The sequence below is a fragment of the Heloderma suspectum genome, chromosome 3 (genome assembly GCF_057233095.1).
Source record: "Heloderma suspectum isolate Gila_16-S chromosome 3, 16-S_ref, whole genome shotgun sequence".
Classification (NCBI taxonomy): Eukaryota; Metazoa; Chordata; class Lepidosauria; order Squamata; family Helodermatidae; genus Heloderma; species Heloderma suspectum.
The window spans coordinates 9,040,748-9,055,201 of record NC_139460.1 but is presented as its reverse complement, the minus strand read 5'-3'; the positions used below and the strand labels follow the sequence as shown (position 1 = coordinate 9,055,201).

At 46.2% G+C, this 14,454-nt stretch overlaps 1 protein-coding gene across 2 annotated transcripts in view; it reads right to left on the bottom strand.

The window, feature by feature from the left end:
• MYO7A (myosin VIIA) overlaps positions 1-14,454 on the bottom strand; it is a 144,141-nt gene that overhangs the window by 51,533 nt on the left and 78,154 nt on the right. For both annotated transcript variants that reach the window (XM_084841598.1, XM_084841596.1), the window contains 6 exons: positions 11,839-11,923; positions 9,139-9,357; positions 6,996-7,103; positions 4,614-4,823; positions 2,695-2,898; positions 29-205 (listed from right to left, as the gene is read on the bottom strand). In XM_084841598.1, the coding sequence (XP_084697724.1) occupies positions 29-205; positions 2,695-2,898; positions 4,614-4,823; positions 6,996-7,103; positions 9,139-9,357; positions 11,839-11,923 (1,003 nt within the window). The remainder of the gene's footprint in view (positions 1-28; positions 206-2,694; positions 2,899-4,613; positions 4,824-6,995; positions 7,104-9,138; positions 9,358-11,838; positions 11,924-14,454) is intronic.

The window sequence follows — 14,454 nt, the reverse complement described above, 5'->3', positions numbered from 1 at the left end:
CACTGGACAAGCACATTCTGACTCTTACCTCTCCTTCACTTTGTAGGGCTTGAAGTTCCTTTTTGTATGTCTTCTTTCCCAGAGTCTCATAAATTTTGGTCATCACTGGGATCTTCTCACTCCCATCGCTCATTGCTGTGTGATATTTGGGTTCAGGAAGGTCCCCCATGAAGCGAAGGACAGTAATCCACACCGCAAGAGCAGCCTATTTTTGTTTCAAAAGTAAATTTTAAGTACCAAGTGTCTTTGAGGATACACCAAACAGAAAAAACTTAGACAAGGACTTTATTCTCTCTCTTAAATAAGGATAGAACAGCCATGAGGAAGTCCTGACTCCACCCAGACACAGCTACATCCAGTGCCACCTAGTCACTAAACCATATAATGACACTGTATTTATTTATTTATTATTAAATTTATTAATCACCCATCTGGCTGGTCACCCAGCCACTCTGGGCGATGTACAGCGTATAATGAAACAGTTTAAAACAATAAAATTCTACAATAAAAACGTTTTCTAAAATACCCTAACCCACCCCAAATGCCTGCCTGAGCAACCATGTTTTTAATGCACGGCGGAAGCTCATTAAAGAGGGGGCATGGCGGAGTTCCTTAGGGAGGGAGTTCCATAGAGTGGGGCCACCACAGAAAAGGGCCTCTCCCTCGTCCCCACCAGTCTAGCTGTCCTGGCTGATGGGACAGAGAGAAGGCCATCCGAGGCTGATCTTGTTAAGCGGCCTGTCTGGTATTGCTGGAGGCGCTCCTTAAGATAAGCTGGGCTGGAACCATATAGGGTTTTAAAGGTCAAACCCAACACCTTGAATTTGGCCCGGAAAACAACTGGTAACCAGTGCAACTCCTTCAGCACTGGAGTGATCTGATCTCGCCAGCGGCTGCCTTTAATCAGGCGAGCCGCCACGTTCTGTACCAGCTGCAGCTTCTGAACCGTCTTCAAGGGTAACCCCACGTAGAGCGCATTACAGTAGTCTAAACGAGAGGAGACCAGGGCATGTACTACCAATGGGAGCAGATGGTCGGGAAGGAAGGGGCGCAGCCGCTGTATCAGATGGAGTTGATACAGCGCTGTCCGGCTCACAGCTGACACCTGAGCCTGGGACAGCTGGGAGTCCAAAATGACCCCCAGGCTGCGGACCTGGTCTTTCAAGGGTAGCCGTACCCCATTCAACACCAGGTCAACATCCCCAGCCTCCTCTTGTCTCCCACCAAAAGTACCTCAGTCTTGTCAGGGTTCAGCTTCAGCTTATTCCTCCCCATCCAGCCACTCACCGTCTCCAGATATTTGGACAGGGATTCTATGGCCAACCTTGGTGAAGATTTGAACGAGAGGTAGAGCTGTGTGTTATCCGCATATTGATGACACCGCACCCCAAACCTCCTGATGATAGCCCCCAGAGGCTTCACATAGATGTTAAATAGCATTGGGGAGAGGACGGAACCCTGTGGCACCCCACAAGTGAGTGGCCACGGGTCTGAAACCTCCTCTCCCAGTGCTACCCTCTGGTACCTGCTGGAGAGGAAGGACCGGAACCACCGCAATACGGTGTCTCCAATGCCCAACCCCTCCAGGCAGTCCAGGAGGATACCGTGGTCAATGGTATCAAAAGCCGCTGAGAGGTCGAGGAGAACAAGGAAGGAGCATTCACCCCTATCCAGAGCCCTCCTCATATCATCCACCAAGGCGACCAAGGCTGTTTCTGTCCCATGCCCAAGCCTGAAGCCCGACTGAAATGGGTCTAGATAATCAGTTTCTTCCAAGTGTGCCTTCAACTGTATCGCCACCACCCGCTCAATCACCTTGCCCAAAAATGGCAGATTTGAGACTGGGCGAAAGTTGTTCAGAACTTGAGGATCCAAGGAGGGCTTCTTTAAGAGCGGTCTTATCACTGTCCACACTGCTGCTAGGGAAGGTGGAAGGCAAAAGGAAGAGGGGCCGACCAAGGGCAAGGTGGATGGATGATATTCTGGAGGTGACGGGCTCGACCTTGGGGGAACTGGGGGTGGTGACGGCCAACAGGAAGCTCTGGCGTGGGCTGGTCCATAACGTCACGAAGAGTCGGAAGCGACTGACTGAATAAACAACAACAACCACACTGCAACTGTTCTCAATGTGACGGAAGGGAGTGTTTGATTATAGCCACAGTATGTTACTATGGCGAGGTACAATGGGAATACCATAAATAGCTATTCCTTCTGGTATTAAATAATAAACTGTGAATCAAACATTGGCTCTACTATCAGTCTTGCCCCTGCCTCTCACACCTGAGATGGGCAGGGCCCTTGGTTGCTATGGCAACAAAAGAAGCACTAAGAAGCACTTATTGAGAGCCAAATTGGTCTGATCATAAGTGTGTTGGACTAGGACCAAGGAGATCATGGTTCAAATCCCTGTTCACCCATGAAGCTCAATGGGTGACCTTGAGCTAATCACTATCTCTTAGTCAACTTCACAGGGTTGTTGTGAGAATAAAAAATGGGTGAGGGGTGGGGAGGAGGGCCATGTATGCTGCCATAAGCCCCTTGGAGGAAGGGCATAATATAAATGAATGACAGATTTATAGAGAGTTTCCTAAAGGTTTCCTAGTCAATTGTCAGCCCTCAGAACCAGCTAAGATCCTTGGGGTCAGTTCACACAACCATGACTGCTCTTCTCCCAAGTTGTTCATACAGACTCACCAGCTGGTCTCCTTCATCCTCATGGTGCAGGAGCGGCTGCTTGAGAGGCCGGCGTATGTACGTGTGTGTGGTCGTACCCTGGAAGTACGTGGCAGCAAACTTCGCAAATTTGTACTCTGAGAGGTCCTCCTCCTCTTCCTCGGGCAAGGGCAAGGCTGTATCCAAGTCATCTTCCTCCAGCTCCTTTTGAGCCCTCTCAAGATCCTGGAGAAGAACCAACAGAGAGTTAATGTGATTCATTTTTGGATTTCTCATTAGTGATGGGCAAATTTACCCCAACAGAAACTGTAATTTGCTCTCCAGGTTCAAAATTCTTCTGTCCAGTCTTGGATGAAATTCTCCATTATTCCAAATTCTTGTTTTGTATATATGAACTCAGGGCCGGCCCAACATATTTTGCTACTTGAGGCAAAGGACAACATGGCACCCCCTCCCATTCCATGTACAAAAGCTGACTGGACTGATAGATGAATCTGTCTGCAACACTAATGATGGGACAACGTTCTCCACTGAACTTGAAGGCACCAGGCCAACTTACTGGGCACAGAGTAGGCTGCAAGGCACATAGTTCTCTCCTTGAACACCTTGCTCCTGCCTCCTATGATCTGCTGCCTGCGGTGACTGCCTCACCCTGCCTAATAGTAGGACTGGCCCTGTATGAACTGCTACAGAAGCACAAGTCTCCTCCTTGCCTGCCAGCCAGGCTGCATTGCTCCCTCCCAACCTCCTCTTCCTTGAAACACCCAGCAAACACTGCTGTCTTCAGTGTTTCAGTGTGGCAGCACTTCCTGATATGGTCATGTGACCACACCAGGGTGCGTCACACGGGCTGATCACATGACCATTCCAGGAAGTGTCCATCGGGCTGAAATGATGTTTTCCTTTTGAAAAAGAGACAACTGTCCTGCTACAAGCACGAAAGGAGGTTTTCTAAAGTAGTAAAAACTTTAGAAAAGCTCCTTTCTGGCTGAAAGGACTGAGAAAAAAAAGTCATGCTCATAATCACTCTTGATTTGAATGATGACGTTCAATAACCATCCAAGCTCAGTGCACATACAAGCATTACAAACATGGGAAATTCGACTTATGAGCTATGCAATTTTGAGTTTTGCCTGCATCACTAGTTGTCATGTCCATTTCTTCTTTAGGGCTGGATGTCTTGTCAGGTTTTGCTCCTGAATTTAATTCAAAAGTCCACCCATCACTACATATCAACAGTGAGTCAGGAGGACATCATCTAAGGCTAGAAGAAGATGCTCAGATTAAGAAGTACTGTCAGGGTGGAAACTGAGCCGATAGAACCCCAGAGAAGTTCTGATTCTGAGGAGGATCAGCAATCTGTGGGAGAGGAGCCCGTTCATCCCTCACAGGCACAGCAGCTGGCAGAGATTCCTCCTGCCAGCATTCCTGAGATAGATAGTGACCCTGGCAGTGAGCAAGTGCGGGAGGGGGGCTTGCTGGATGCTCGACGCAAATGCAGGGAGCGATGAGTGATGGAGGGTGCGGAAAGGAGGCGTAGCGCCCATTTGGTGTGCAAGCAACGGCCGCGTCCCATGGACCCAAGGGAAAGAGGGAGGATCTCTCCCTGGCCCATAAGTTCAGGGTCTTCAAGTGATTCTCCTTCAAACGGGGACCAACTGCCTACCTGGAGCATAGGCTACTCTGCTGTTCATTGCTTAGTCGCTGGTGATTAGCATCTGAAAGAGTCATTAAGTTGTAAAAGGATTAAAGCTCTGAAAAGAATCCTTTCATCTGTGTCTTGAGTTGGCTATTGGAGTATACTGAAAGAGGCCGCTAGGGCGCTCCTGATAGGTACATTCTTTCCTTTGTAGTTTCAGTTGTCTATTCTTACTAGATATGGCAGTAGAACCATTATATAATTTATATGAAATGTGGTGAAACTTTTTTCTTTCTGTTACCTCAAAACCATTAGGAGCCTGTCCTTCTTGGCCAGGCAAAGAAGCGGTTGTTCCCAGAAATCCAAACATTTTGTCCACCATGTCGGAGTCATTCACGGGTTCATTTCGGGCCTTCTCCATTTTCTGCAACAACTCCTTCTTCCGGCGGGTTTCTTCCTTTTCCTTTACTTCCCTTTCAGCATCTTCTCGAGCCAGCTGGGCCAGGCGTAACTAGGAGAGAACTATGACAATGAGTAAGCAGAATTCGAGATGGATGCAAGTACAAAGGAAAAGGACGTTCCTTGGGACTGCAGACTCTGGCCTCATCCGTCGGCTAGAGAACCGAGGGCCACTGGGGGGCTGCACCTCCTGCCTCCCAGGATGAACATCATCACATGGGGGAAACCAACCTGGTCCTATACATCAGTCATTGGTGTATTTGCTTTCCTTCCCCTCCTTCCTCCCAATCCCTTTTCCTTTTGTGTTGTGTCTTTTAGATTGTAAGCCCGAGGGCAGGGACTGTCTTAATATTCATCTTTGTAAGCCACTCTGAGAACCTTTTTTGGCTGAAGAGTGGGGTAAAAAACACCCTAAATAAATAAAATAAATAAATAAAAGACCCCTGGAGGGTGGTAAGCCTCTTGCTGATTCCTTGTAAGTCAAGATCCTGTGGCCATCATTTCTTGTCAAGATACAGTGGTCTTGGCAAAATGAGTCCACCATCTTGAAGCACAGTTAATATTCACTGGCTGCAAAACACATGCACAATGACAAAATTCAAGAGAGCAGCACGATAATTATGACAATGATTAATTAAATTTATTAGACACCATTAGCTAAAAAAGACCCAAGGTGTTTAAGACAAACGATTAAAACATACAAAGATTTAAAACAGCTAAAAGAAATTAAAAATGCTAGAACCTGGTAAAACAACCAAATTAAGAAGCCCAACATACGCAGTCAAATAAATGCCTGGGAGTAAAGGAAAGTCTTAACCTGGCACCGAAAACTTGATGTGGGCATCAGGCAGACCTTACTGGAGACAGCATTCCACAGTCAGGAGGCCACCACTGAGAAGTCCCTCTCCCTTGCTGCCATCCTCCAAACCTCCTTCGGAGAAGTCACTTTGAGGAGGGCCTCAAATGATGAGGAGTGTAGTGTAGTGGGTAGATTCATACTGGGAGAGGTGCTTTGTCAGGTATTGCAGTCCCAAGCCATGTAAGAATTTACAGGTCAAAATCAGCACCTTGAATTGGGCTTGGAAAGGTATAGACAGCCAGTGCAAATCGGTCAGAATCGGTGTTATATGTTCAGACCTTCTGGTCCCTGCTGTAAATCTGGCCTTCGCATTTTGCACAAGCTGCAGCTTCTGAACCACTTTCAAGGGCTGGAGGTTAGCAGAGCATAGACTACTAAAGCCAGTTATCCCAGATAGGGGTGTAGCTGGGCCACCAGACAAGCTGGTAAAAAGCTCTCCATACCATATGAGATTCAAGACAGCCTCAGTAATAATCCACCATCTCTGAGCATGACAGCCCCAGTGACGAAGCAAATTAAACACCCATGCAAGGAGAAGGTAAGTGCTATTTACTTATTTATCTATGAAATTACTTCAGGTAATCATTCAAAACTTATTAAATTTATAAATAATCAGCTGAAGCCGAAACAAAGGCCCAAGAAAGGGAGCTAAATCCCAGAATGGTAACCCTTACAAATTTATACTTGGGAGTTGCAGCAGCATGAAGCCTTTGCAAGTCTATGTTTTGCCAGCCAGCTGCAAACTGAAACTTGCTTCTCCACCACTGGCTAATTTAGGATGCAATCCGATACACACTTAGCTAGCTGCAAATCCTATTGAACTCAAGGAGACTTACTTCTCAATAGACACACATAGGAATCTGATGTTATACTGCCAAAATATATTTCTCCTGCCTCTTTACACAATAACAGAATACTATTCCTAGCCATCGACCGTCCACCATGTACAGTGGTAAGACCTGAATTCTTGGCTCTGGAACAGACTATCTTTAAGCAAGCCATATCACTATATTACTGGAGCAATGTGGGAGCCACATACCTGTTGTCTGGCGGTCCCATGTGGTTCTGGTAATATGTAACCAGTAACCCCACAGGGTCTGCTAAAGGGCCCGATCGCTTCCCACATCACCATTGCCCGGTGACAGCAGCCTGGGAAGACGAGCCACATAATTTGTGCAACCCGGCTAGTTTTTTTCTCATCCTTTCTCAGAGAGGTGTGGGGCCATGGGAAAGCAGCTGCTTTCCCATGCTTGTGGTAGTGCATGACTTGGGCCTTGTGGTAGTGCATGACTTGGGCCCGAAGAGATGGAGTCTACACAAAAAGCAAGGCAGACACAGGCATGGAGAGAAAGCGCGGTGACCTACTTGGTGCTTCTTTTCGGCTTCCTCTTTGGCTTTCTTCGCACTCATTTCTTTCCGCAAGCGCTCCTCTTCCAGCAGACGCAGCTTTTCCGCTTCCAGACGGCGGTAGTACTGGGGAAAGGGAGGGAAAAGCACTGCTTGAATGGCCTAACTCAGTCAAAACACGTGGGCTGAACCTGGCCTATCTGGACCCCCAATCTGGCCCTCTGGGGAACCCTCTTCCCCTGGCCTCACCCTTTTCTCTGATCGTTTGGTGGTTCCCTGGCTTTGGCATAGTTTTCCCTCCATTCTGAAAGGCTGAAGTGCCTCTCCTAAGGCTGAGTTACTGGCAGGAAGAGATTTAAGCTAAAATAGGCTGGTACTTTTGGCCCCGCCCCTATCGCCTTCGCCCCTGACCTCCAAAACTGAATTCAGCCCCTGGGATGAAAGAGGGTCCACACCCCTGGACAAGGCAGTCCATTTAAATAATAAGAACATAAGAAGAGCCGGGCTGGATCAGACAAGGGTCCATCTAGTCCAGCATTCTGTTCACACAGTGGCCAACCAGCTGTCGACCGGGAACCCACAAGCAGGGCATGAGTGCAACAGCACCCTCCCACCCATGTTCCCCAGCAACTGGTGTACATAGGCTCACTGCCTCTGGTACTGGAGGCAGCACATAGCCATCAAAACTAGGAGCCACTGATAGCCTTCTCCTCCAGGAATTTGTCCAACCCGCTTGGAAAGCCATCCAGAATCCAGATTGGTGGCCATCACTGCATCCTGTGGTAGCGAGTTCCATAGTTCGACTCTGCGCTGTGTGAAGAAGTCCTTCCTTTTATCTGTCCTGAATCTCCCACCAATCATCTTCATAGGATAACCCCATTGGGTTCTAGTATTTTGAACCAGCGTCCAAAGGTGGCTGGACGGGAAGTGAATGGAATTCAGGAAGAATTTAAGGGCCAAACTAGATGTGACATGGGAGACATGGAAGTGAAGTGTTTATTTAAACAAACAAACAAACAAACAAACCAACAAACTCTAATGTAGCTGTGGGTGGTGCTGGCATTTGATCACAGCAGTGGTGGGGTGGTTGGGTGCTTAATACTTTTCCTACATGCCATTTCTGTGCTAAAAGTCACCTTTCCCCAGCTCATTTTCTCCCAGCAAGGGAAAAGGAATATAGACTCAGTATCTTTTCCCTTGCAGGAGGAAAAGCAGATTGGGAGGGTGATTTGGATTGGAAAAAACACCCACAAGGAAGGAGTTAAGCAACCACCTCTGCCCTTTGCTACTCTGATTAAATGTGGACCCCTACACTCCTGAATTAAAACAAATTTTAACTCAGATCTCGTTTGGGGGGATGCAAGAAAGAGATCTGGGGGTTGTGGTGGTCAGCTGGTGTGTAGCTGCTTTAAAAAAGACAAAATCCATGTTAGACATAATTAGGAAAGGAACTGAGAATAAAACTGCCAATATCATACTGCCATTATACAAATCTCTGGTGCAACCACACTTGGAATACTGTGTACAGTTCTGGTCACCACAGCTAAAAAGGACATTGTTGAATTGGAAAAAGTGCAGAAAAGGGCAACTAAAATGATCAAGGGGTCAGAGCAACTCCCCTATGAGGAACGGTTACAATAGCTGGGATTGTTTAGCTTAAAAAAAGGAAGGTAAGGGGAGACATGATAGAGGTGTACAAAATTATGCATGGTGTGCAGAGTGTGGATAGCGAGACATTTTTCTCCCTCTCTCATAATGCAAGAACCCAGAGTCATCCCATGAAGCTGATTGGTGGGAGATTCAGGACAAACAAAAGATTCAGGACAAATAACTTCTTCACACAGCACATAGTTAAACTATGGAATTTGCTACCACTGGATGTAGTGATGGCCACCAATATGGATGGCTGCAAAAAGGGACTGGAGAAATTCATGGAGGATAAGGCTTTCAATGGCTCTGAGTCCTCATGGCTATATGCTACCTCCAGTATCATACTCCTCTGTACACCAGTTGCTGGGGAACATGGGTGAGAGGGTGCTGTTGGGCTCATGTCTGCTTGTGGGTTCCTGGTTGACAGCTGGTTGGCCACCGTGTGAACAGAATGGTAGACTGTGTGGACCTTGGTCTGATCCAGCAAGCTCTATTCTTAAGTGACATTTACCTCTCCCTTCAAGCGCTTGTAGAGGCGGCGAGCAATCATCCCCCTGGCGTACGCCTGGATGGTAAAGACGGCCCAGAGGCGGTGGCGGAAGGCTCGGCGCACCAGGAAACCCCGGCATCTCGCCTGGAACTCGATGATGCGCTTGCGAGCCATGTGGTACTGCTGGTGGAGTTTGCGGGAACGGTAGAGGGCCTGCAGCCTCAGGAAGCCGATTCTCATCTTGGAGAGGAAACCAAATTAGGAAAGTGAGTCACCTCTTGCCAAGCATGAAATCTGAGAGCCACAGGAGATGTCATGTTGAATGCATCTTAACAAAGGTATTGCCCAACAGATTTTGGATCCTGCCTGCCTGGATTTTGAAATTTTTACATTTAAGGTGCAGGCAGTGGTGTTGCAGAGCCAGTGCTCGCAGGTCGAAGTGCTGGGACGTTTTGATGATGATGATGATTTGTTTATTACATTTCTATACTGCCCCATGGCCGAAGCTCTCTGATTAGCAGGGATGCTGATGTCATCTGCTATCCCTCTCAGACTTCCCTGTTCCTCTGAGCTTACCTGCAATCCTCACAATAGCTGGTGTGTGTGTGTGTGTGTGTATTTTTTCAGTTGTGAGCTATCTTTGTTTTAATGCAAAGCATGTTTTAGTGGCCTAGCCTTGAATGGGCAATTAAGACCCATTAGCGTTACAAAGCACCTGCTCCTGGTACAAATGAAAACCACTAGAACTGGCTAATTGATATGGATCTTTGGTCTTTCCTAGGGGGCATGGCTATGGGGACTGTTGTGATGAGCGTCTGCGCGTCAGTATTTTCCCCTACACAACTGCATACAGGTTTCTTTTTTTTTCAAAAAGCAAACTGCATTTTCAAAGGGGGAGGGGGATAGTTATTAGGACTGTAGCAGGTGTCAAGGGTAAGTTTAACTCTTTCTTGCCCTGCTGCAGTCTGGAGGAAAATCCCTCCTCTGAAGGTGCTCTTTGCAATGGGGTGAAAAAATGGATTTCACATCACATCTAGTTGTGCCTTAAGGCATAATTTGGAGTCTCCCCCATTCAGGCAAAAACAACTGGAGGAATGTTGCGGGAAAGAAAAAGAAGGACAAAGATCTATCTACCCCTTGGGCTGAGTTCTGGAGAAACCATCAGCACTGTCACATCCCAAGTTCACAAAAGGAAAGTTTCCTGTCCCCTCCTCCCTTCAGCCACTTAGTACTGCACCCCAGCACACATTGTTCAGGAAGGGCCCCCACCCCTCAGAAGAAGGTTTGTAGGTGAATTTCTTGAACTTATCTGAGGATGGTAACGTGTTAATGTGCTTTCATCCTGTTTCGAATAAGTACCAAACTTACTCCAATGGTTCTGTGGCAGTTCTATGTGTTTACATATGGAACTGCCCCAAAACTGTAGAAGGAGGGAGGTGGGTTCCAAGTTTAAAAGCAAAAGGGGCACATGCACAAGTCTGCCATGCAGAACCCCCTCCACTTCCAGGGTGTGCCTCCCTGCAGCCTATCTGCACTGGCATGCATCTCCCCGCTGGGGCTTCAATACTGGAAATGACTCGGGCTTAGAGAAAAGCATTGTGGGAGAGAAGCTGCAGTGAGCTAAGATGCAGTTGAGCAGAGGGGCTGCCATTCCTCATTTATGGGCCCCTTTTGCTTTTAAAATCTGACACCCCCGCCCCAATGCCCACTTCCTACATCAAGGGTGGGCAACCTGTGGGCCTCCAGATGTTTTGGCCTACAACTCCTGTCAGCCCCAGCCAGCATAGCCAAAGGCATGATGGGAGTTGTAGGCCAAAACATCTGGAGGCCCACAGGTTGCCCACCTCTGTTCTACATGACCAGGACAGTTGCATGTTTACACACACGGAAATGCCACCGTCATGCCTATGTACCCATGTTTCCACCACATGGAATTTTAAATCTGGAACCCATGCGCTAGGAATGGCTAACACACAGGCTGCCAGCTAATTTTGTGGCTCTTCATTTTGTGAAACCCTAAAAATCCTAGCTTTCATTACAGTCCATTTTTAAAACTATTAAAAAAACGCAGTTTAGCAGTCCATACCTATGCATGTTTAAGTTGAAGGTAAGTCCCACTGTGTGTCTTGCTTACTCTCTCGAGGATGTGCTTAAGATCGCGGCCTATAAAATTTATTGTACTTACGGAAACTCTGAGTGATTTATATGCACTCCACCTTTGCACGTGGGGGGGGGGGAGGGGAGGTCCTGCTGTCCGTACCTGCTTAGCTTCCATAATGCTACAGCACCGGGTGCCCAGAAAATAAGTTTTAACCTGGCATCGAAATGATGACAGTGTCTGAACCGGTTGAGCTCTGTTGTTGAATAAACTGTCCATATATGTAGCATACAGACATTTCTGCATTTCAGCATTTCAGCATTTGCTTTCAGAACTCTAGGTTGCCAAGCACTAACCACTAGATCATGATTTTAAAGGAAATATTTTGAATTGGTAAGCTCTACAGGTATACACGGCTGCACCAAACTATGGGACAAACACTCAGCATGACAGCGCCTGCGTTGCATGCAGATGCTTCCAGGTTCCATCCCTGGGAGCAGATAGCAGGTGATGGCCGAGACCTTAGGGAGCCACAGCCAATCTGTAGACAACTCCAAGCTGTAGACAACTCTTGTATAAGCAGACCGATCGTCAGACTCCATGTGTTTCCCAGACATACTTACAGCACCATAGTTTCTTCGACAATTATGCCCCCTCCAGTTTCGTTGAATCATCAGAGCTGCATTCCTCACTTTCAGGAAATTGGACCTGGAAAGAAAAAAAAAGTAATCCTTTTAGTCCTGTATCAGCTGTCTCTATTTGTTATTTATTCTTTACAGATCATTCCCTCTATTTCTGATGTTCAGGCTTAGGGATGTATGGATTTTGTTAAATCTGTTCCATCTGTGTTTTGCAGATCGTCACGTGTCTTTTCTTCCATCATCTGCTCATTGACAGAATCAGATTTATTTTTAACCAGAATTTTGTTCCATTTGTGCCAATGCGCATTAGCGCTAATTCACATTAGTTAACGTGCAGTAAACAATGCAGAACTGAGCATTTGTGCAACTGCATATTAGCTCTAATGTGCATTAGCACAGAAGTAGCAGAAACATCCAGAGCACAGGGGACAAGGCTAAACACCACCACCCTTGTCTCTGTTGGAGCCTTGAGAACTGCACCAGCCTGAGAGAGTGGAGCATGGGAGAGATCAGCTGCTGCAGGCTGTACGAAATCTGGTTGCTATTTTCTGAACATGCCATTCCTGGGGTAGCTGTCTACAGTTTGTAGCATTTATTCACGCCTCAATGCATAGGAAAGCTTTACTTTATTTGGCTCTGGTTTGTGCATTACTGATAAATATTGTGTTGTAATGTTTGATTTTGCCTATTTTGTAATTAATTTGAAATGTTAAATTGTTAGTATTAGCAAAATGAGTTGTTTATTACTGTAATTATGTATTATTGTAATGATGTATTGGTATGCTTTTTTGTTTTTGTATTGCTGTTTTGTTAGCTGCTTTGGGCACTTTTCCTGGAAAAGTGGCACATAGAATCATAGAATCATAGAATAGTAGGGTTGGAAGGGGCCTACAAGGCCATCGAGTCCAACCCCCTGCTCAATGCACGAATCGAAGTTAGAGCAGCCCTGGCAGATGGCTGTCCATAAATTAGTTGGTGGTGATGATTAGCACTAATGCAAATTAGCACAAATCCCCCCCCCAGTGTAAAACCAGTCCACAAGTCCACAAAAGCTACATGACTTAGAAAAAGCCAGTCCACTGTGGAAATCCAAACTCATTTGAATCTGTTGCAGATTTCTCTAACACCCCTATTCAGGCTGTGAGTGCTGTTGCTTATGTAGATCAAAACAGCACCACCCACACATGACAGAGAGAGAGAGAGAGAGAGAGAGAGAGGGATCTTGGGGAAATCGCAAAGTCTGCTACAGTACATAAAACCCTAAGGGAGGGGAACTCCCCCCAAACATCCCAATGAGGGCTGAGCATGCTCAGTTGCCATGAAATGCAGTGTAATTGTTGTGGGGGCATGGGGCAGGAATGGAATACCAGGGGTGAGGGGATGGAATGGAGTGGCTGGAATCCTGAACATCAACAGTTCACACTGCAATGTTTTGTTGCAGAACCCAGTTGTTTAATTAGAAAGGCAGATAACCATGGAGCAATCTTCATTCCTGCTACAGTTCCCCATGTTTATTTTTCTCCAAATGAGGTAGGATTAAAAGAGTTTGATGGTCAATCTATTTATTTATTTGAGAAAGTTTATATCCCACCTTTCTGGTACAGAAACAGGGTTTGGAGTGGCTTACAACAATTAAAAAATTACAAACATAAATAAATAAACACAAATTAAAAATAGTGGCACAATAAAAGAGTATAAATAATTAAAAGAAACCAAAAAATAGTTAAGGTAGGTAAAAGCATCCTAAAAACAAGGGGTCATGGCAACATGAACGGCACATTTATAATTAATTGATTTTATGGATTTCTATCCTGCTCTTCAACATAAAACATTTCCAGGGCAGCTTACAAAGTAATGACAATAAAATATACAACAACAGAACAATAACATAAACAACAACAAAATAAAAGGAAATCAATGAGATTTTACAAGTTCTGGTAGCAATTGCTTCTCCTCTGTGTCTAGAAGAATTGTAAGATGTGTTTTTTGTTATCATAGAAAAGAAGAAGCAAACCTCCATTCCAGTAATGCCTGCAATGGCCCCCATGCATATACAACACTAGAGCACACCACATGGCCTCCTTTCTGTCTGCGCACACATCAGGCCAATTCACACATTACTTTCATTACTCTCAGGCTGGCTTCCATAATCATAAGATCGGTATGCCAAAGGGCCTGGGCAAATAAAAAAAAGGTCTTAGCCTGGTGCCAAAAAGCATTAAGTTCATGAGTGCCACATCAGTGGTGCCACCACTTAAAAGGCTCTCTCTGGTCACCACATGTCTATTTTCAGAAGATGGAGAGAATTGGAGAAAGGCCTCTGAGAAGGATCCTAACTTAGGATATAAAACATGGGTGCAGAAGCTCAGCCTTAGGGGCCAAATCCAGCCCTCCAGAGTTCCCCAGAAAGCCACGCCCCCTTCCCCTGGCCCCACTCCTTTTCCCCAAACACAGAATGTTTGATGGTTTCCTGGGTTTTGTGCAGTTTTCCCCCCATTCTAAAAGGTCGAAATTCCTCTCCTAAGGTCTACTTACTGGCAGTAAGAGTGTTAAGTTAAACGATGCTGGCATTTTAGTACTTTTTAGCCCTACCTCTTT